Source organism: Nuphar pumila, chromosome 4, assembly GCF_984573655.1.
Source record: "Nuphar pumila chromosome 4, dmNupPumi1.hap1.1, whole genome shotgun sequence".
NCBI classification, from domain to species: Eukaryota; Viridiplantae; Streptophyta; class Magnoliopsida; order Nymphaeales; family Nymphaeaceae; genus Nuphar; species Nuphar pumila.
The window spans coordinates 107355304-107377564 of NC_143252.1; the positions used below are offsets into that span (position 1 = coordinate 107355304).

The following is a 22261-nucleotide window of genomic DNA, read 5'->3' on the forward strand; positions in this document are numbered from 1 at the left end:
TGTCCTTTTGAAGCTGATGCCAACCATGCACCATGAAAGATTTCGAGGGTTAACCCACATGGTCTCTCAAAAAAATCTGACCTCATAGATGTGATCAAGATGGTTCATCTAGTGAATATCAACATTTGAAACTCTATAATGCGAACCTTTGTATAGGATTTCATAGTGAATAAAAAATCAACGGCTGTAAACATTTCAAAAAAAATGAATTAAAAAATGAATTTCTTTTGTCAAAAAAAATATGAACCCAAAGGTTGATTTATATGAAAGTGACAGTGTTGAATCCATCTATGTGGTCAGACTTGACCAAAACAACTTGCATCAATAAGATACTATATGTGGTATGAAGATAGGGATGACATAGGGGATTCATGTAACCCAACTGTTACCTTGAGTTCGAATCCCTATGTGAGAACTCTCTTTTATGGTGGAAACAAGTCTCTGGAGGTAGAGGGAGGCACCCTCGAGAAGACAATTGCAGGTACGGCAAGTTCTCTCCCATGTCATCCTTCAATCTTTATACCCCTCTTAAATCTTTTGATGCAAGTTGTTTTGATCAAATCATATCCTAAGGATGGGTTCAACTTCAGCATGCATGGTCGATTTAATAAGAATCGACCATTGGATGATTGGATCATAGTTTCAATGAAAAATATGATTTTTTAAATCATAAAAAATTGTGTTTTCTAAAACGATAATTTTTGAATCGCTAAAAAAATCCTATAAGACTGTCAACAGGTCTGGCCAGGTCAGAGTAGGTGAGGGTTGAACCGGACCCGCCCATATAACTAATAATCAGCTTCAGGTTTGGGTTTTGTCGAGTCATGAAAATAGAATCCCAAACCCAGATCTGCACATACACATGAAAATTTGGCTGTCTTTAACCTAGGCCGCAGTTTCTCCATGTAATTAAAAAAGAAATCGTATAACCATGAAAACTTTCATTACCACTCATGAATCTTATTACTACCATTGATATTATTGAACCATCACTCAAAAATTGAATCTTATTGATTACTACCATTGATCCATAATTAAAAACTGCCGGTTCAATACAAAGAGAAAACATAGCAAAGGGTGCAATCTAGCTTAGGAGCAACTGATTTTAGAAGAAGAAGTTGGGAAGGGGCCATTGGAGTCGCCAGCATACTTAAAGGTGATGACATCTTCAAAGTGAATGGGTTGGCCATCATTAACAATGCAATGTTGGTCGTCCACCTTCCTGAAAATGGCAGGGTCTATTGGTTCTACGGTGGAGAAGTCCTTGCACTCCAAGACGACCTTCAATTGTGTGCAGATGCAGGTGTTGGCCACCCTCACCTCCCACTCATCTGTGCTCCCAATCTTACGCCCAGTCTTTGAGACGGAGGTCACAATGCTCTCTTTCTCGCACATAGCCAGACCTGCAAAAGCAAATTAAACCAAACCATTTTAAATATAGTCATAAAATCCTCATCGAGAACCGGGTCAGTTAATGGGGCCGCCTCTCTGTGAGGAGGTTGAGGACAGACCAGCTTTATGTGCCCCAACCATGATAAAGCAACGGCAGTCTTAAGAATGTAGCTAATGTTAAATACCTCCAGCAAAATATGTAAACTAGTCTGAACCAAGATTTTCATAGGGCTTTTTCAAATCTAACCCTGCAATTGCGTTCAACATGGTCAATTTGCTTGGAATCGACTATTGGATCAGGTAAAAAAATTGCTTGACTATTTACAAAAATTCTTCGATTTTCAAGCCTTAAAAGATCCTTTTTATACACAGTGGATGATCTAAGAGTCTGTTTCTATAAAACCAAGCATCTAAGATAAAATAAAATAAAAACTATAAAAATCTAGATACATACCAATTTACATATGTTCTTAGTTTACATATTCCAATTACCCAACTCATATATATATATATATATATATATATATAGAGAGAGAGAGAGAGAGAGAGAGAGAAAGAGAGAGAGAGAGAGAGAGAGAGAGAGAGAGAGAGAGAGAGAGAGAGAGAGAGAGTATTACCATGAACAACAAAGATTGAAAGAGTGACCAGGACAAACAAGAGGCTGTGAGAAGAGGCCATGGTTGATTGGTAAGTGGTTGGGTAATGAGTTTTCTTCTCTATATCTAGTTGGGTGGTGAAAGGGTTGGATTTTGGGGAGTGTTGGAGGGGTGTTTATAGGTGAGAACAGGGGCAGGGCATTTATTGTCAGTTGAAGTAGTTTGACATGACCCTTTGAATTGAAAGTAACGTGGTTATTGCATAACGCTTAGCTAGTTTTGTTTTTTTATATAGATGAATTAAAGGTTATTAGGCAGTTACTCTCCCTGCAGCAGTGCATTTCACAAAATGTAACGTTCGGATGCCAAAGAGCAATGTCACAAATCCGGGTCTTCAGAAACCCACAGTGGTGTCCCTTGCAGCAAGGTCGAAGCTGGATGTATTCCCCAGTGAACAGGGGGAGCTCAACGGTTTTACCAACCGGAGATCAGCCAATGTGTGGTTGATGAGTGGAGGGGGAGGGGTGTTTCCCCTTAATTATCCAAAAAAAATTGCCCACAAGGGCTCTGCTCATCTGGTTGGGGCGACTCGTAAAAGTCATCAAACTGAAGAGACATTGCAAGTTCAATACCCACAGATGCTCATCCCTCACTGTGATTGAACCCGAGTGTACACCTTGATGGACAAGAAAGACTTTGGTTTTTTGCACCAATGGGTTTGCAAGTGAGTGAGGCAGTTTTCATTATATATAGAATTATTGTATGAAAAAATAGAAAAAATGTATTATCTATAGGCATTTAATCTAACTCTAGATCATATTGATTTAATGAGAAACATTGATTTTTATTTCACCAAGTTGCGGTGCATATAAGTTGTTGACTTTTTATTCCTCAAAATACACATCTAAACATGAAAAAATGCCTAACCTAGTGCATGTTTTCTACTAAGTAAGCTATAGATAATACATCTATGTATAAGTTTGGACCATCCAAATCTTGAAAGGTTCAAAATCTAAAAAAAGTAACGTCCATAGATTAGGCTTTACATATTTGATCTTTGCAGGCTAAACAGTAAATAACTGATCTTAGATTATATAATAGAGAGTAAATAACAAAGCTCTTAATTAGTCTGCTGGGCCTGATAATATATCTGTTTTTGGATTATCTGTTTGTTATCTGTTTTTGGATAATAGAGAGTAAAAAAGTCTGAATTTGTTATCTGTTTTTGGATCTAGATCTGATTCACATCTCATGCTATTACAGGATCATGATCTGATCCGAGTCTTTGTGGTTTTAGATTCACTGAAAAATAGTAAAACTTTTGTTTTTCACTTGAAAACGTTAGGTAAGATCTCATTTTGACTCAGATCACTCAATTATGACCCAGATCCTACCAGATCCAGACGGCATTTGTTCTTAATCCAACTAGTTTGGGCATGTATGTTGTTGAATCCTGCAATATGAGTTGAATCTAGTTTGGGCCTGGGTTTAATCTCAAATCAGCTTGTGCCCCTAGCTGAAGATTCTCTTGAATTGATTCATGGTTCAAAGAGAAAAAAAAATCTCTAATTTTTTTAATCACTATAAGAAAAAGGTTTAATTTCTATCTTCTTTGACAAGCACAAGTGCTAATCTTTCAAAGAAGGACAAAAAGAAAAGAAGAGTTGAAAGCTTTGCTAAATAAGAGACTGTACCAACGGGGCTCTGCTTGTTTGGCAGGAGCTGTCATGTCACATTGTGTTGGGACGTTGCAAGTTCAAAACCCAGTGGTACATTGTATAACTGGTGGGGGTCTTATGAGATCAATGGAGCGGCTAAGTGCTATGGCTATGTGACACAACTTTGCATGGCTGAGGCCCACAGCTACAGAGTGCAGGCCTCACCTGAAATGCTGTCATGTGATTGGTTGTGTCAAATATCCCCTCTCCTGCGGAACCCAGCTTGCCTTTCAAAAAAGGAAAAAAGAGACTATACAATTGGGTTTGTTAGAAGAGGGATCTCTTGCCGAGGTTGTTGGATATTTTGGGTTATGGGTCCAACCCACAGTATGACCCGGTTTGACACCCATTAGTGGCCATGTAATGGAGATAGTGGGTGGGAGTTACGTGAATGTGGAGAGACCACATTCACGTAACTACCTAATCTCCCATTATACATAAGGGATTAGGGGCTACTAGGATGATGAGAGACTTGTAGCATTTCCCTACCAAAATTCTGTTCCGCATTCGGACGCTGCTGAAAGGGTCCAGCTCATCGTTGACCTAAGGTCTGGGCTCATTGTGGGCGTTGACCGGCTGAGGAGAATGCCGAATTACCTACACGAACTATGACGAATTCAGGTACGCTTCCTGTCATTGTTGATTTTACAGGGATTCGCCAACATTGGGTTATGGGCCCACATTGCCACGCATTTCCGCTGTGTGTGGCTGTGTAGGCCGTTTCAGCGTTTTTGGCATTGGTGGAGTCGCCGTGGGGCGACAACCACCGATAAGCGGCAGATCAAATCCTTATAAAAGAAAAGAAAGGATGATCGGAATATACATGTGGCCGTCGGGCTGCAGGGATGATCCGTTGTTGCCGGAATGGTCGCTGGAACCGTCACCTGAAATTCCCCTAGCTGTCGACCTGTAGGGGGCTTTTGCTGGAGGGCTGCAGGTGACAACGACGGTCTTGCCGGCGCCACAGATTACCGAACCTCAACGTCGATTTACAGGTTACTCCGACGACAACAATAAAAAACAAAAACAATTTGCAACCCTTACCTATCGCCGGAGGGGGGCTGGGTTTCGTCGGGGTGGGTTCGTCGTGGGGCGTTTTGCCGGCAAGGACTGTCGTTTGTAGGCAGCAACCGGCAGGCGGTGTCGGTCTTCAGCCATCGGATGGCACCGCCGCGAATCGTCACCGTGGGGCGACGTCTTTTGATGGGGGGGGGGGGGGGGTGTTATCGCCGGATCGGCGTCACCGTGGGGTGACGCAGGTCGCCGGCATCAGTCGTCGTGACGGCGACGTGGGTCGCTGTGGAATCGAAAAGGGCGGAAACCCTTTTCGGTTTCCCTAAAAAATGTAAACAGAAACCCATCAGGTTTCTGTTTTCATTTTTTATAAGGGGATCGGATCGGGTCCGGCGAGAAGACCCGATGACAGACCCGATCCAAACCCATTTTGGGTGGATCGGGTCTGCTATTCTTTTTTGGATCTGAACCAGACCCATAATGGTACTGGGTCTGGGTCTGATCCGGAAAGAATCGGGTCTTTCTTTCGGATCAGGTTTGACCCGGGTCCATTTAGGACCAGGTCTAACCCGGTTTTGTTTTGGACTGGGTCCGATCTGGACCCATTAAGAGCCGGGTCGAACCTGGGGTCCATTTAGGACCGGGTCTAACCCGGTTCTGTTACAGACCGGGTCGTACTCGGGTCCATTTAGGACTGGGTCTAACCCGGTTCTGTTACGGACCGGGTTGTACCCGGGGTCCATTTAGGACCGGGTCTAACCTGCTTCTGTTACGGACCGGGTCGTACCCGGGGTCCATTTAGGACCGGGTCTAACCCGGGGTCCGTTTTGGACCGGGTCTATTGCGGACCGACTCTAACCCGGGTCCATTTCGTACCGGGTCTAACCCGGGTTCTGTTCGGACCGGGTCTGACCCATATCAAGTATTGGTCGGGTCAGACCCGGATCCCCTTTAAACCGGGTCGGATCCATGAATGCAGGATCCAAACACTATTAAGACTGAATCGGATCAGGAACCTGATCCGACACTTTTCGGAACCGGTTCGGACTCGTTTTTGACCGGTTCTTTCCAGTTTTTCACCGGTTTCGAGATGCTGAAACTCTGTTTTTATAAATATAAAGAGATACAGGGATTTTGGCATATGGTTATAGGGTTTTATGAACTTTTGTTCATATTAAGTATCAGTTTATAAGGTTCAGAACCAGTTAGGACCCTTAGATGACCGGTTTAGGGCGGTTTCAGAGTGTTTTTAGACCGGTTCCTACTTGAGGACCATGAGGTTTACCCATATGAGTATGTTTTTGTTATTTTTCATGCTTTATAAAGTATTTGTTTTAAATAATGCATGACTTATGCATGTTAATTCATGTATTTTGCGTTGGTTAAGTTGTGCATGATGATTTTAAGCATGAATTATAACTAAATTCATGACAATTAGTTTATGTATATTTTTTGAAGTATAAACTTATATTATGTCATGAATATACATGCATTAAAATGTGTGCATAGGCGTGCTCCATAATACGAATAGGATTTTCGGTAAAAGATCTTGATTGATCGATTCTTGTAATCACCAAAGTGATCTGAGTCGTGTTAATTAAGGATTCTTTGGACCATATTAAGATTCGTAATTATGATTGTGTGTGAATTTATGAAACATCGATTCTACCCAAAGGTAGGTCGTTGTGTTCCAAATTTACACAGGGTGTGATAGTAGATGTGTATTCCAACCCATTAAGCATGTTCGTACCCAAAGGTACAGTGCTGAATTGCCTCTGGATTCATGATCTACTAGTTTCACCAACTGAAGTCATTTCCTTGAGAATTGAAGAGACGAAGCAATTATGAGTATTGTCGTTTTCACCAAAGTGAAACGATAATGGCTCAACTATGCTTGTCTCAGAAAAGATGAAAATAAAGGGTCTCACTTTTACCTTTTCAACACGAGTCTCGTTTGAGCAATAATAGTAATGCATTTCCATTTTTTCATTCCTTGATTTATCAGGTTCCTTCCATATCGACGGTTCAAGTAGTATCCCTATCTTAGACGAATCGAATTTTTCTGATTGGAAAGAAATTATATTATTCACTTTGGGCTATATGGATTTAGATCTGGCCCTTAGAATTGATGAACCTCCTCTTTTACAAAGCAGAGCACAACCGATTAGAAGGTTGCCTCTGAGAAGTGGGAGTGCTCGAACAGACTTAGCTTGTTGCTTTTGCAATCTCGGGTGGCTAAGAATATTTGAGGCATCATTCCTCATTGTAGGACTGTGAAGGAATTTCTGGGAGCCATTGAGGCTTAGTTCGTCACTTCTAATAAGGCAAGGGCCAGTACACTCATGTCCAAATTAGTGTCTATGAAATATGTCGGTGACAGTTACATCCGACAACACATTTTGGAAAAGAGCAATATTGCGACTCAACTGAATGACATGAAGTTCGCCATCTCTGACTCCTTCTTAGTTCATCTGATCTTAACCTCGTTACCTACTAAGTATGGACCTTTTAAAATCTCCTACAACACACATAATGATGAGTGGTCTTTTAATGACCTCTTGGCTAAGTGTGTTGAGGAAGAGGAGAGATTGAAGGGTGAAAGGGTGTCAAGTGCACATATGGCCTCTCATAAAGATAAACAAAGGTCGAGGTCAAAGAAAAGCTCATTCAAAAGGAAGAATCAGAAGAGAGCCACTGGGGAGAATTCAAACTCTCAGGCGAAAACCAAATCCCAGTTAGGTGGCCCTTCTATAAAATGTTTCTTCTGCAAAAATAAGGGGCATAAGAAGGTGGATTGTTTGAAGTATAAGAAGTGGCTCGAAAATAAAGGTAATAGGTCATTTGTTTCTCATGAGTGCAATCTAATTCATATTTCATTGCATAGTTGGTGGATTGATTCTGGTGCCACGGTGTACATTGCTAACTCTTTGCAGGCATTTCTGAACAAAAGGGAACCAACAGAGCATAAAAGAAGCATCTTCTCAGAAAATAAGATGTGTTCGCATGTCAAGAGCGTTGGGACCTGCAGAATTGTGTTGGAGTCGGGATTTATATTGGATTTGGTCGATACTTTTTATGTTCCATCTTATAGTCGGAACCTAATTTCAATTTCAAAACTTGATAGGTTTGACTTTGTATTTAAATTTGAAAAATCTGAACTTATTATTATGAAAAATTCAATGAATATAGGTTCTGCATATATAAGTGATGGTTTGTATCGATTAAAAACCAAACTCCAAATTGAGGAATCTCACTCTATTAAGAACACAATGATTGGCAATAAACGTGACCTAAAGGATGATCAATCCTATTTGCTTTGGCATCGAAGATTAGGACATATCTTGAAAGAGAGAGTCCAAAGACTCGTGAAATAAGGAATCCTTGGATCCCTTGATTTTACGAATATAGAGTCATGTGTTGACTGCATAAAGGCTAAGCAGTCTAACACATATAAGAAAGATGCCAAACGCAGCAATGAAAAGTTAGAAATAGTGCATACGGATGTCTGCGGCCCTTTTTCACCGTGTTATACGGGTGAAAAAATATTTTGTCACCTTTATAGACGATTACTCACGGTATATGTATCTCTACTCATTATCTGAAAAATCAGAAGTCTTTCAGGTTTTTAAGGACTTCAAGAAAGAAGTAGAGAAACAAACCGGTGAAGTTATTAAGGTTGTCAGGTCAGATAGAGGTGGTGAATATTATGGTCGTTTCACTGAGATGGGACAAAAGGAAGGTCCATTAGCGCAGTTTCTAAAAGAGGAAGGCATTGCGCCTCAGTATACCATGCCTGGTAGTGCTTACCAGAATGGTGTAGCTGAAAGGAGAAACTGTACGCTTAAAGAAATGGTTCGAGCGATGTTGAATCACTCAAATCTCCCTTTGACCATGTGGGGTGAAGCTCTTAGGACAGCAGTGCATATTTTGAATAAGGTTCCTACGAAGGCTGTTCAAAAGACTCCTTACGAGTTATGGACAGGTAGAAAACCTTCTTTATCATATATGCACATATGGGGATGTCCCAGAAGCTAAATTGTATAACCCACATATAAAAGCTTTCAATCCTAGAACAACTAGTGGTTTCTTCATTGGTTATCCAGAAAGATCGAAAGGCTTTAGGTTTTATTGTCCATCTCATACACCATAGATAGTGGAAACAGATAAAGCAAGATTTCTTGAAAATGGTTCTATTGGGATAGATGCGTCTCAAAATATTGATTTTGAGGAAATGCAGGATTCAGGTTTCACACCTGCTAAGAATAAAGACTCAGGTTTCTCCATCATTGTTCCTTCGAGTAATGTAAGAGAAAGTCCAGTCAATAAATATCAATCCCAACTAGATCCAGTTGTTGATGAGGATATACAACAACAACAGAATACAAAGGCTCATTTCGAACCACTTATAGCACATGCATGGAGGTCCACCAGAATTAGGAAATCTGCTATCCATCCGAACTATGTGGTGTATTTACAAGAGTCAAATGATTTCATAGACATTGATGAAGATCCCTTCACATTTGCAGAAGCCATTAAAAGTGAAAGATCAACACATTGGATTAATGCCATGAAAGAAGAGCTTGACTCTATGACAAAGAACCAAGTGTGGGATCTTGTACCTCGACCTGATGGAGTTAGACCTGCTGGTTATAAATGGGTTTATAAAACCAAAACGGACTTTAAAGGTCATGTGGAGAGGTATAAGGCTAGGCTTGTTGCAAAAGGTTTCACACAGATAGAGGGCATTGATTATAATGAGACTTTTTCTTCTGTCTCAACTAAGGAATCATTGAGGATTGTTGAGAAACTCTGTTTTGATGTCACATAATATGATACACTGTCTTATTTGATTTTATATGATATGATAATATGTCTTCTTGAAAAATGTTATATTATGACTGGATATGTTTTGCCATATATCTAACGAGTATTTGATGCAAGGATATCTCACTCAAAAACGATGGAGACCTCCTGTTCAAGTACAACTATGGTGCAATCATACTCCTTGAAGAAAAAACTTGTTGAGCCATGCATTTCTAAAGACCATCTAAAGAGATCGGCTACCTCAAGTTGAAGATTTTTTTCTTCTTTAGAGTCATATGTAACAGAACCTTTAAAAGCATGCATATTGCATATTACATACTCATTCATAAAAGCTATTTCATAAAAGTATACAATAGTTTCAAAAAGCTCCTTTTTTTAAAACCAATAATTGTACCTTCTTACAAAACCTTTATGGAAAAGGTATTTTGACATGATATTATTCATGATTTCAAAAAGCAATAATTGTACCTTCTATCATATACAAGACAACTTGAAAAGTAATGATTTCAAAAGTAGGAAAAAGACAAAACATGGAAATCGACTACACAAAGAAAAACAAATATAATACTTGTTAAAAAGACTTTAGTTACCTTTTTAAATGAAATGATTTCAAATGTGTAGGAAAAAGACAAAACATGGAAATCGGCTACACAAAGAAAAACAAATATAATACTTGTTGAAAAGACTCTAGTTACCTTTTTACAAACCCATAGAATGTCGACTTACTTGAAGTCATCATTCTCTTTGTATAACATTTAATACCTCCTGTAAGAAATCCTTGTTAATATCCTTCTCAAGAATGTCGACTTGTTTAAAGTCTTCATTCTCTCTGTAGACATTGAAAAACACATCATAAAGAAAACTCTTGATATGACTATGTACAAATAAATATCTCAAAGCATTTATTGTACTTACACTCATTTAAAGTAAAGAAGTACTTATGTACCACAAATCATTAATTAGGATAAAGACAAAACAACATGATAGCCTACAATCCAACGTTCAATGTACTAATGTAAGAAATAGACTTTTTTCATAAAATATATATTACCTAAAATATTACAACGACTATTGTACCCTATATTTTACTTTTATGGAAAGAAGACTTTCTCGAATTTCTCTAAAGATATTTTTTGAAATGACATGACATTTCACATCTCAAAAAGATTATGATTTCAAAAAAGTAACGACTACTTTTTTAAAGCTATATAAACACACTCAAATAAACTATTCAGACAAGGAATTGACATGTGAGCTTACAACGAGAAAAATTCTTATTCGATATCTGAAAGAGAGCCTAGAAAAAGAAAGAGAAAAGAAAGAGAAAAGGTCAAGAATAACTCTTTGACAAAGAGTATCTTCTGAGTGAAAAGAACAGAACATTCTGAGAATCCTTCATTCGTGCATTCATATCATTCTGAAGGTTCTATAGGAAGTATTGTAACTTTCTGTTATTCATTGTTTTCCTTCTTTGTTGAAAGAAGTAGACCTCTGAGAAAGAGGGTGTTGCCCTTCTCTGTTGAGAGAAGAAGACCTCTGTGAAAGAGGGTATTGTCCTTCTCTGTTGAGAGAAGAAGACCTCTGTGGAAGAGGGTGTGCCCCTTCTCTGTTGAGAGAAGAAGACCTCTGAGGAAGAGGGTGTTGTACTATTTATCCGGTGACTCGGATGTTATAGTGGAAAGCTCAAGTGGTTTGCTTGGGGACTGGATGTAAGTCAGGGTTTTGACCGAACCAGTATAAATTCTGTGTTTATGTGTTGTGCCTTTATTGCATTATATTTTTAATTTATCGATCTATATATTATTTCACTATTCACCCCCCCTCTAGTGGAATTTCATTTGGTATCAGAGCAAGTTTGCTGGTTTTGACATAACAAGTCTTCCAGCATAAATGGCATCTACCTCTTATGCTCGTGATATTGAAGGTCAACACACATCTCATTCTCTTTTCTTCAACGGATCCAACTACGGATACTGGAAGTGCAGAATGGCTATATTTCTCAAATCCATAGACTTTGCTGTATAGAAAATTGTTGAGCATCCATACACATCTCTATCCGCAGACTATAACTTATGGTCTGATGAAGAAAAGAAAATGGCAAACCTAAATGCAAAGGCTATGAATGCCTTATATTGTGCCATTAATCAGAATGAATTCAATAGAATATCTATATGTGAATCTGCATATGATATTTGGCATTCTTTGGAGGTTATTCATGAAGGAACCAACAAAGTGAAAGAAGCCAAAATCTCATCTCTTGTCAGAAAATATAAATTGTTCAAAATGAACAAAGATGAACCCATCACAGAGATGTTCACCAGATTCACCAACATCACCAATGATCTGAAATCTCTGGGTGTAACCCACTCTCAGACAGAAAAGGTGAAGAAAATCTTGAGATCTCTCACAATTGATTAGGAGAAAAAGACTACTGCTATTAAAGAAGCTCAAGATTTGTCCAAGCTTACCCTAGACGATTTAATAGGAAATCTTATGGCCTATGAAGTCCACATGAAGGAAAGAAGGGAAGAGGAACAACCTTTAAAGAAAACTCTAGTCTTCCCAGCCCTATCTGAGGATGAGGACTCAGAAAAAGAAACTAAGATTGCGCTACTCACCAGAAAATTTCAGCGCTTTATGAGAAGGAACCGGATTCCAAATAAGCACAAAGAAAGAAAAGACCCAAAGGAAGATTCTATGTGCTACCAGTGTAATAAGCCAGGTCACTTAAGACGTGACTGTCCTCTTCTCAAAAGAAAATCCAAGACTGAGGAACCAAAGAAAAGGTTCTTCAAGAAAAAGGCTCTGCATGCTTAATGGGATGATTCAGAACCATCCACAAGTGAAGAGTCAAATGATGATGAAGCAGAAACCGCCAACATGTGCTTCATGGCAGAAAGCTGTGTAAGTGAATCCCTTGATTTCTCCTTTGAAGAACTTTAAAATGCTTTTCAGGAACTTTTTGAAGAATCAAGGAAAACGATTCTCAAAATAGACATTTGAAATCTGAGAATCTAGAGCTCACTCTGAAAAATGAAAAACTCAGTATTGAAAATTCTGAGTTACAAAAGAAAAATCTTCTTATTACTTCTGAAATCTCTTCTACTAGCTCCAAGACTAAAAATCTGCAAGTAGAAATTTCAGAATTAAAAAGTAAAACTGAGAACCTTATGAAAACGGTTTTCAAGTTTACTAAAGGAAAAGAGAACTTGGATAAACTCCTATCCTCTCAAAAAATCTCTTTCTACAAGAATGGTATTGGCTACTCTCATTTCAACAAGCCTTCTTGTATGAATCAAAAGACCACTTTTGTGAAAGGTTTTTCTGAACCTAAAAAGGAGTATTATAATTTTAACTTCTTGAACTCCTCTAAAGCTGTAGACAAACCCAAATCTAAATGGATATGGGTTCCAAAGTCTAACAAAAAGGGACCCGACTGGGTACCAAAAAAAAGTTTTACTTAATGTTTTGCATGCTCCAAACAAGAAGAACAGATGGATACTAGACAGTGGATGTTCAAAACACATGACTGGACATCCAGACCTTTTTGTTGTTCTTTATCATAAAGAAGGAGGAACCGTCACCTTTGGAGATAACAACAAAGGTTTGATAATTGGTATTTGTAATATTGGTAATATAGATAAACCTCTTATCAAAGACGTTCTCCTGGTTAAAGGCTTAAAACATAACCTTCTAAGTATTAATCAAATGTATGACACAGGTTATAATGTTAGCTTTAATCATGATGCCTGTCTTATAGCAGACACCAACGAGAATATCATCTTAAAAGGTATAAGAAGAAATAATATATATGAACTATACCTAGAAAACATCTCTGAACATTGCCTTATAGCTAATAATGAAACTCAACATTTATGGCACATGAGAATGGGTCATGTCAACTCCAAATACATGTCCAAATTAGCTAAAGATAAGTTAGTACGTGGGTTACCCAAAATATCTTTTAAAAAGGATTATTTTTGTGATGCATGTCAATTAGAAAAACTGTCTAAATAATCTTTCAAATCAAAAAATATTATTTCAAGTAAAAGACCTTTAGAGCTTCTCCACCTGGATCTTTTTGGTCCTTCTAGAGTAGCTAGTCTGAATCATAATAAATATGCTTTTGTCATTGTAGATGACTACTCTCGATTTACTTGGGTAATATTTTTGAAAAACAAAAGTGATATGTTTTGTCAATTTGAAAATTTATGTAAAAAATTACAAAATGAAAAATCTTGTTCTATTGTTAAAATCCGTAGTGACCATGGAGGAGAATTTGAAAATGAACTTTTTGTAAATTTTTGTAACTTGCATGGTATATCTCATAACTTTGTCTTTCCTAGAGCTGCACCTCAAAATGGTGTAGTAGAAAGAAAGAATAGAACCCTTCAGGAATCTGCTAGAACTATGCTCCAACACAATAATCTTGCTAAATCTTTTTGGGCAGAAGCTGTCAATACTGCATGCTATATAACAAATAGAGTTCTCATTAGACCCTTATTAAATAAAACTCCCTATGAATTATTCTATGAAAGGACTCCAAGAATAGACTATTTTAAAGTCTTTGGATGTAAATGCTTTATCCTAAACACAAAAGATAGCCTAGATAAATTTGATGCTAAATCTATTGAAGGCATATTTTTAGGATATTCAAGTCATAGTAAAGCATACGGAGTTTTCAATAAGAGTTCTAATACTATTGAAGAATCTATGCATGTTAGTTTCTGTGAATCTATTGATCAATCTGTTCATAAGCAAACTAACGATGATGATGTTGAAAGTAACAAATTTATTTTTAGATAACACAGCTAAGTCTAATGAAGATGATCATCAAAGAACATTTGCCGAAATCAAAGATCGTCCTCAAAAGCAGATTTTGGGAGACCTGACAAAGGGGGTTCAAACTAGAGCTCAGCTAGAACGGATTGCAAACATGGCATTCATTTCTCAACTTGAACCGAAGAAGATTGATGAAGCCATCATCGATGAGTTCTGGATGCTAGCCATGACTGAAGAACTAAATCAATTCCAAAGAAATGATGTTTGGGATCTTGTACCAAGACCAAAGGATCATCAGATCATTGGGACAAGATGGATCTTCAGAAACAAGCTAGATGAAACAGGTAATGTTATAAGAAACAAGGCAAGACTAGTAGCTCAAAGATACAACCAGGAGGAAGGTATTGATTTTGATGAAACATTTGCTCCTGTTGCTAGACTTGAATCTATTAAGATGTTTTTAGCATATGCAAGCTATATGGATTTTAAACTATATCAAATGGATGTTAAAAGTGCTTTTCTAAATGGTTTTATAAATGAAGAAGTTTATGTAAAACAACCTCCAGGATTTGAAAATGAACAATATCCAGATCATGTCTTCAAACTAAAACGTGCTTTATATGGTTTAAAACAAGCACCTCGTGCTTGGTATGACAGACTCAAAACCTTTTTAGTAAAAACTGGTTTTTCTGTAGGCAAAGCAGACTCTACTTTATTTGTAAAAATAGTGAATAATCATACCCTAATTGTTCAAATATATGTGGACGATATCATCTTTGGATCTACTAACAGCACTCTCTGTGAAGAATTTTCTAAGTCCATGCAGAAAGAATTTGAAATGAGTATGATGGGAGAACTCACCTACTTTCTTGGACTGCATATTATGCAAACCAAGGATGGAGTTTTCATCAATCAATCTAAATATGCTTGTGAACTTCTGAAGAGGTTCAACATGAACTCAACTGCTTCAAAAACCACTCCTATGAGCACAACCACTGTTTTGGACAAAGATGAAGATGGTAAGTCTGTTGATACAAAGGTATATCGAGGTATGATAGGATCACTTCTGTATTTAACTGCTACCCGTCCAGATATTATGTTCAGTGTTTGCTTGTGTGCTAGATTTTAGTCAAATCCAAAAGAATCACATTTTAAAGCTGTAAAAAGAATAATGAGATATTTAAAAGACACAGTTGATTTTGGATTATTCTATTCAAAATCCTCTACATTTGATCTAATCTCATACAGCGATGCTGACTTTGCTGGAAGTAAATCTGACAGAAAAAGCACAAGTGGAACATGTCATATGCTAGGGCACTCACTAGTTTCATGGTTCAGTAAGAAACAAAACTGTGTATCCTTATCAACTACTGAAGCTGAATACATTGTTGCTAGCCTAGCTTGTACACAAGTTATCTGGATGAAACAAACTTTGAAAGATTTTGGTTTAAATTTTGAAAATACAACTATTTTCTGTGATAATACTAGTGCTATAAACCTATCTAAAAATCCTATTTTACACTCACGAACTAAGCATATTCAAATAAGACACCACTTCTTAAGAGAACAAGTCTTAAACAACATAATTAAACTCGAATTCATACCCACTAATCAACAGTTAGCAGACATCTTTACTAAACCATTAAAACATGAAGACTTTACACGAATTCGAAGAGATTTAGGAATATGCAAACTGAGTGACTTATAATTAATCTCACCTACTAAGACTAAAACATCTTATGAGTTCTATTAAAATTTTATTTTATTCGGTTTCATTCTTATCGATTTCTCATATTTATATTTTTAAAAGGTTAAACTATGTCTCTATATTCACGTATACTCTAAACACTCATAAAAACACATTCATCATGACACATTCTTTATGTCTTTCAACTTGTCATCTTTCAAGTACACATCAATAATAACTCCTTGTCCTATTTCATTTTCACTCATATCCATAAGAAAAATTAATATTAAGTAAAGCTATCATGACATTGTTCACATCACTCATCTCATAACACCTTTTATTACTTTTTGTCTTCTAGTGAAAACCTCTCTTACGATAAGCTAGCCTATCTTCAAACATGATATTGTATTCCTCACTTATTCTATTTTTCATATTCATGCAATATACTCTCTTTCATGAACTTTCCTCAAAAAATACACTTCACTAAAATCTTCATACCTTTTATATAAAAAATTTGAGTGATTATCTTTCCTATTTGTTTTACCACCTTTTAAGTTGTTATATTTCACGTAATTTTTTTTTACTATATCATCTATTATATCATTGCTTAAGAACAATCAACTATCGTCCTTTCACCTTTCACACCCTTTATGAAAAAATATTATCTCCTTTTTGACAACTTACACTTTTCTTCCCTCTCTCTCTCTCTATCTCATACAAAGTGACTCTCCATCCGTGACCATGACCTCCTCATATATTTTATATCTCTCTCTCCAATCGAGATTCTTTAAAATCATGTCCTTTAGAAAAACTTCATTTCATGTCTAACATCAAGTGATTATTGTCCTTTATAACTATTCACACTCCTTCCACGCATACCAAAAATATAGTCTTCTTAAATAAGAAATTATTGCATCTCCTCATATATTCCTGTTTGTCCTATTCCAAACTCTTTCTTCACGAATTTGAAATGTTTTCACATAAAATATATTTTTGAAAAGTTGTTTGTTTTATTAGGCCATTATTCACTCTATAACTTCTCTTACATGATCTTCACGAAATCTTTAAAATCCTTGAAACATTCACTCTCTTGAGTTTATTAAGACACTCCATACTCAATACATGATGTATCTCAAACTTCGACAAACTCCCCCATAGTAAACCTTTCTCTATATAGAAAATTTTCAAAACTTTGTCCTTCTTAACATACAATACACTATCTTCCAACAACTGATTTGATTTGTCATTCACAAGCCTCTTTATTTTCAACTCACGCATTTCCTCTTTCAGCTAAAATCTAAAAATCCTTCACTTCCAATGTCATTCATTTTTTATCACCATTACTTTTCTCCTTCTATTTAATAGATTGATTCATCTCTCATTCCCCATGAATATCTCTATTCTCTTACAGACTCTTACTCCTTCCAAGCTCTTGCAATGGCTTTCTCTTGCACATTCGACTTACTCCAAGCTTCGGAGTTGAGATTTCTGGATCTCATTCACACTTATCACTCCATAAAATCCTTGACAATCCTACCAGACAGCTTGGTTCACCTTGAAGCCTTTCCAGCGTTTGACTTACAAACTTCTCTTTCTGAACTTATTCATGTTCTAGCCTCTCCAAAACAAATGCCCATCTATCCTCACCTTATCAAAGTTTTCTACACCAACCTTTCTATCGACCATGATCACTCTTCTATCACTTCCATGGTACATGGAAAAATTTTCTCCTTTGACATATCTCAGTTAGGCAACATTTTGAATATTTCTTCTTACGGTATTGAGCTTCCCAACATTGTTCCTCTCGACCACTCTGTGTTTCAGAAAATCCTCCTCTCCACTCGCTCCACTCACTTCCCATGGCATGAGAGCAATCTCCAACCTCATGCTCTAGTGTTGTCCAAAATTCTTTCCTCCAATCTCGTCCCCAAGTCGTCCTCTAGGGGATTTATTGCAAATGAAGTCTCCCTTCTTCTTTATGCCATCTTCTCTGCCTTTCCCATCAACTGGTCTAGTGTCATCTTCCACAACATGATCAACTTTCGTTCTTTTAAGTCTCTTCCCTTCGGATATTTCATCACACTCATTCTTGAATTCTTCCAGATTCCTCTTGCAACAGATGTCGTCTACTACTCAAACAATATAATTGATGACTCCTCTCTCCATGAAGAAGAGTCCTCTCACCTAAACTCTGACGATGAAGGCCCTCAAGAAGCAGATCAAGCAGCAACTTCTGACCTTGACATCTTCTCAGCTCTTGTCAATGTCCAGAACACCCAAGATCTCCTTCTAAAGAATCAAGCTTCATTACAACTCGGCCAAGATGCTTTACTCTGAAAGTTTCACCCTTCCTTCGGCTCAAAATAAACTTTTTTTTGGACTGTAATAACTTTATTTTTTTTTGGTCTGTAATAACTCTGCTTACTCTGATCCCTTCCTTTTTGTCCATGACAAAGGGGGAGAAAAACCTGTCTCCATTATTGGAGAAAAATACTCTCTTTAACATTTTTTCAATAGTTTTATGATATTATTATTTCTATGCATAATGTCTTTTTGACAGGGGAGCATATTTTGTCATCATCAAAAAGAGGAAGAATGTTGAGAAACTCTGTTTTGATGTCACATAATATGATACACTATCTTATTTGATTTCATATGATATGATAATATGTCTTCTTGAAAAATGTTATATTATGACTGGATATGTTTTGCCATATATCTAACGAGTATTTGATGCAAGGATATCTCACTCAAAAAGGATGGAGACCTCCTGTTCAAGTACAACTATGGTGCAATCATACTCCTTGAAGAAAAAGCTTGTTGAGCCATGCATTTCTAAAGACCGTCTAAAGGGATCGGCTACCTCAAGTTGAAGATTTTTTTCTTCTTTAGAGTCATATGTAACAGAACCTTCAGAAGCATGCATATTGCATATTACATACTCATTCATAAAAGCTATTTTATAAAAGTATACGATAGTTTCAAAAAGCTCCTTTTTTTAAAACCAATAATTGTACCTTCTTACAAAACCTTTATGGAAAAGGTATTTTGACATGATATTATTCATGATTTCAAAAAGCAATAATTGTACCTTCTATCATATACAAGACAACTTGAAAAGTAATGATTTCAAAAGTAGGAAAAAGACAAAACATGGAAATTGGCTACACAAAGAAAAACAAATATAATACTTGTTGAAAAGACTTTAGTTACCTTTTTAAATGAAATGATTTCAAATGTGTAGGAAAAAGACAAAACATAAAAATCGGCTACACAAAGAAAAACAAATATAATACATGTTGAAAAGACTCTAGTTACCTTTTTACAAACCCATAGAATGTCGACTTACTTGAAGTCATCATTCTCTTTGTATAGCATTTAATACCTCCTCTAATATCCTTCTCAAGAATGCCGACTTGTTTAAAGTCTTCATTCTCTCTGTAGACATTGAAAAACACATCATAAAGAAAACTCTTGATATGACTATGTACAAATAAATATATCAAAGCATTTATTGTACTTACACTCATTTAAAGTAAAGAAGTACTTATGTACCACAAATCATTAATTAGGATAAAGACAAAACTACATGACAGCCTACAATCCAACGTTCAATGTACTATTGTAAGAAATAGACTTTTTTCATAAAATATATATTACCTAAAATATTACAACGACTATTGTACCCTATATTTTACTTTTATGGAAAGAAGACTTTCTCGAATTTCTCTAAAGATGTTTTTTGAAATGACATGACATTTCACATCTCAAAAAGACTACGATTTCAAAAAAGTAACGACTACTTTTTTAAAGCTATATAAACACACTCAAATAAACTATTCAGACAAGGAATGGACATGTGAGCTTACAATGAGAAAAATTCATATTCGATATCTGAAAGAGAGCCTAGAAAAAGAAAGAGAAAAGAAAGAGAAAAAGTCAAGAATAACTCTTTGACAAAGAGTATCTTCTGAGTGAAAAGAACAGAACATTCTGAGAATCCTTCATTCGTGCATTCATATCATTCTGAAGGTTCTATAGGAAGTATTGTAACTTTCTGTTATTCACTGTTTTCCTTCTTTATTGAAAGAAGTAGACCTCTGAGAAAGAGGGTGTTGCCCTTCTCTGTTGAGAGAAGAAGACCTCTGTGAAAGAGGGTGTTGTCCTTCTCTGTTGAGAGAAGAAGACCTCTGTGGAAGAGGGTGTGCCCCTTCTCTGTTGAGAGAAGAAGGCCTCTGAGGAAGAGGGTGTTGTACTATTTATCCAGTGACTCGGATGTTATAGTGGAAAGCTCAAGTGGTTTTCTTGGGGACTGGATGTAGGTCAGGGTTTTGACCGAACCAGTATAAATTATGTGTTTATGTGTTGTGCATTTATTGCATTATATTTTTAATTTATCGATCTATATACTATTTCACTATTCACCCCCCCTCTAGTGAAATTTCAAGGATAATCATGGCCCTCGTAGCTCATTTTGATTTAGAGCTGCATCAGATGGATGTGAAAACTGTCTTTCTGAATGAGGATCTAGATGAGGAGATATACATGCAACAACCTCCTGGTTTCAGTATAGATGACTCGAATAACTTAGTTTGCAAATTGAATAAGTCAATTTATGGACTTAAACAGGCCTCCCGCCAGTGGTATAAGAAGTTCAATCAGGTAATAATGAATTTTGGATTCACTGAAAACATTGTTGATCAGTGTATTTACATTAAGACTAGTGGGAGTAAGTTCATAATTTTGGTTTTATATGTTGACGATATTCTTCTTGCAACTAATGATTTGAGTCTTTTACATGAAACAAAAGACTTTCTTTTCTCTCATTTCGATATGAAATTCATGGGTGAGGCCACTTATGTCCTTGGAATCGAGATCCGTTGTAACGGAACTAAGGGTGTCTCTGGCCTATCTCAGAAATCCTATATCCTTAAGGTTCTTAAAAGATATGGGATGGAGAATTGTTCTCCTAGTTCGGCACCTATAGTGAAAGGGGATAAATTGAGCTTAAAGGACTGTCCTCGGGATGATATTGCGAAGGCTCAGATGGATGTTGTCCCATATGCTTCAGCAGTTGGGAGTTTACAGTACGCGCAGACTTGCACTCGACCTGATATAGCATTTGTTGTGGGAATGCTTGGTAGATATCAGTCAAATCCAGGCATTGCGAACTGGAAGACAGCGAAGAAGGTCATGCGCTATTTACAAGGAACGAAAGACTATATGTTGACCTACAGGAAAGCTGACCACCTAGAGGTCGTTGGATACTCTGATGCGGACTTAGGAGGGTGTATTGATAGTAGAAAATTCACTACTGGATACATTTTCCTTCTAGCGGGTGGTGTTGTCTCATGGAGAAGTGGAAAGCAGTCTACCACTGCTGCTCATACCATGAAGGCAGAATTCATTGCTCTATACGAGACTTCGTCATAGGCCACTTGGATAAGAAACTTCATTATGGGTCTTGGTATAGTGGACTCTATTGAGAGACCACTAAAGATCTTTTGTGACAATGAAACAACCGTGTCTTTTTCAAATAACAACAAGAGCTCAACATCGTGTCGACACATGAGGTTAAAATATTTTGTTGTTAAAGAAAGGACTGAGAATCATCTGGTATGTATTTATACAATTGGGACGAAGGAAATGACTGTGGATCCCCTTACTAAAGGGCTAGCACCGGGATTGTATTCCCAACATGTAAAGGGGATGGGTCTTTTTTATTCCTTCTGATGTATGACAATACATTATGTGATCACATTTGTGTTTATGTTTTGATTCTCTAAGGTTTTGTGTTATTGTTGATCTTGCATAAAGGATCTCTCATATGGGTTAGAGAGAATGGCAGAATAACAATATTAAATGACCAATAGAATAGGTAAGAGACCAACATATTCATAAAGGTAATTTCTTTACATGCCTAAGCACTGAAGGTAAATTGTAGCATAGTACATGGAAATATGACATTTCATAAAAGGGTGTTCATATCCTTGACTCATACGATTCATCCTTGTGATAAAGGGTGGCATGTGAACCCACATAAAGAATTAAATCGAGATAATGGTATACACCTCGATTTAGTACACTTTTGGTGTCAATGGGTCAAGTGGGAGAATGTTGGACATTTTGGGTTATGGGTCTAACCCACAGTATGACCCGGTTTGACACCCATTAGTGGGTCACGTTAGTGGCCATGTAATGGAGATAGTGGGTGGGAGTTACGTGAATGTGGAGAGACCACATTCACG

At 37.0% G+C, this 22261-nt stretch overlaps 1 protein-coding gene across 1 annotated transcript in view; it reads right to left on the reverse strand.

Moving 5' to 3' along the window:
* Positions 1-1089: 1089 nt before the first annotated feature.
* LOC149840458 (TPD1 protein homolog 1-like) overlaps positions 1090-22261 on the reverse strand; it is a 30128-nt gene continuing 8956 nt past the window's right edge. Inside the window, exon 2 of the mRNA XM_090005075.1 lies at positions 1090-1403. Coding sequence (XP_089861201.1) covers positions 1090-1403 — 314 coding nt within the window. The remainder of the gene's footprint in view (positions 1404-22261) is intronic.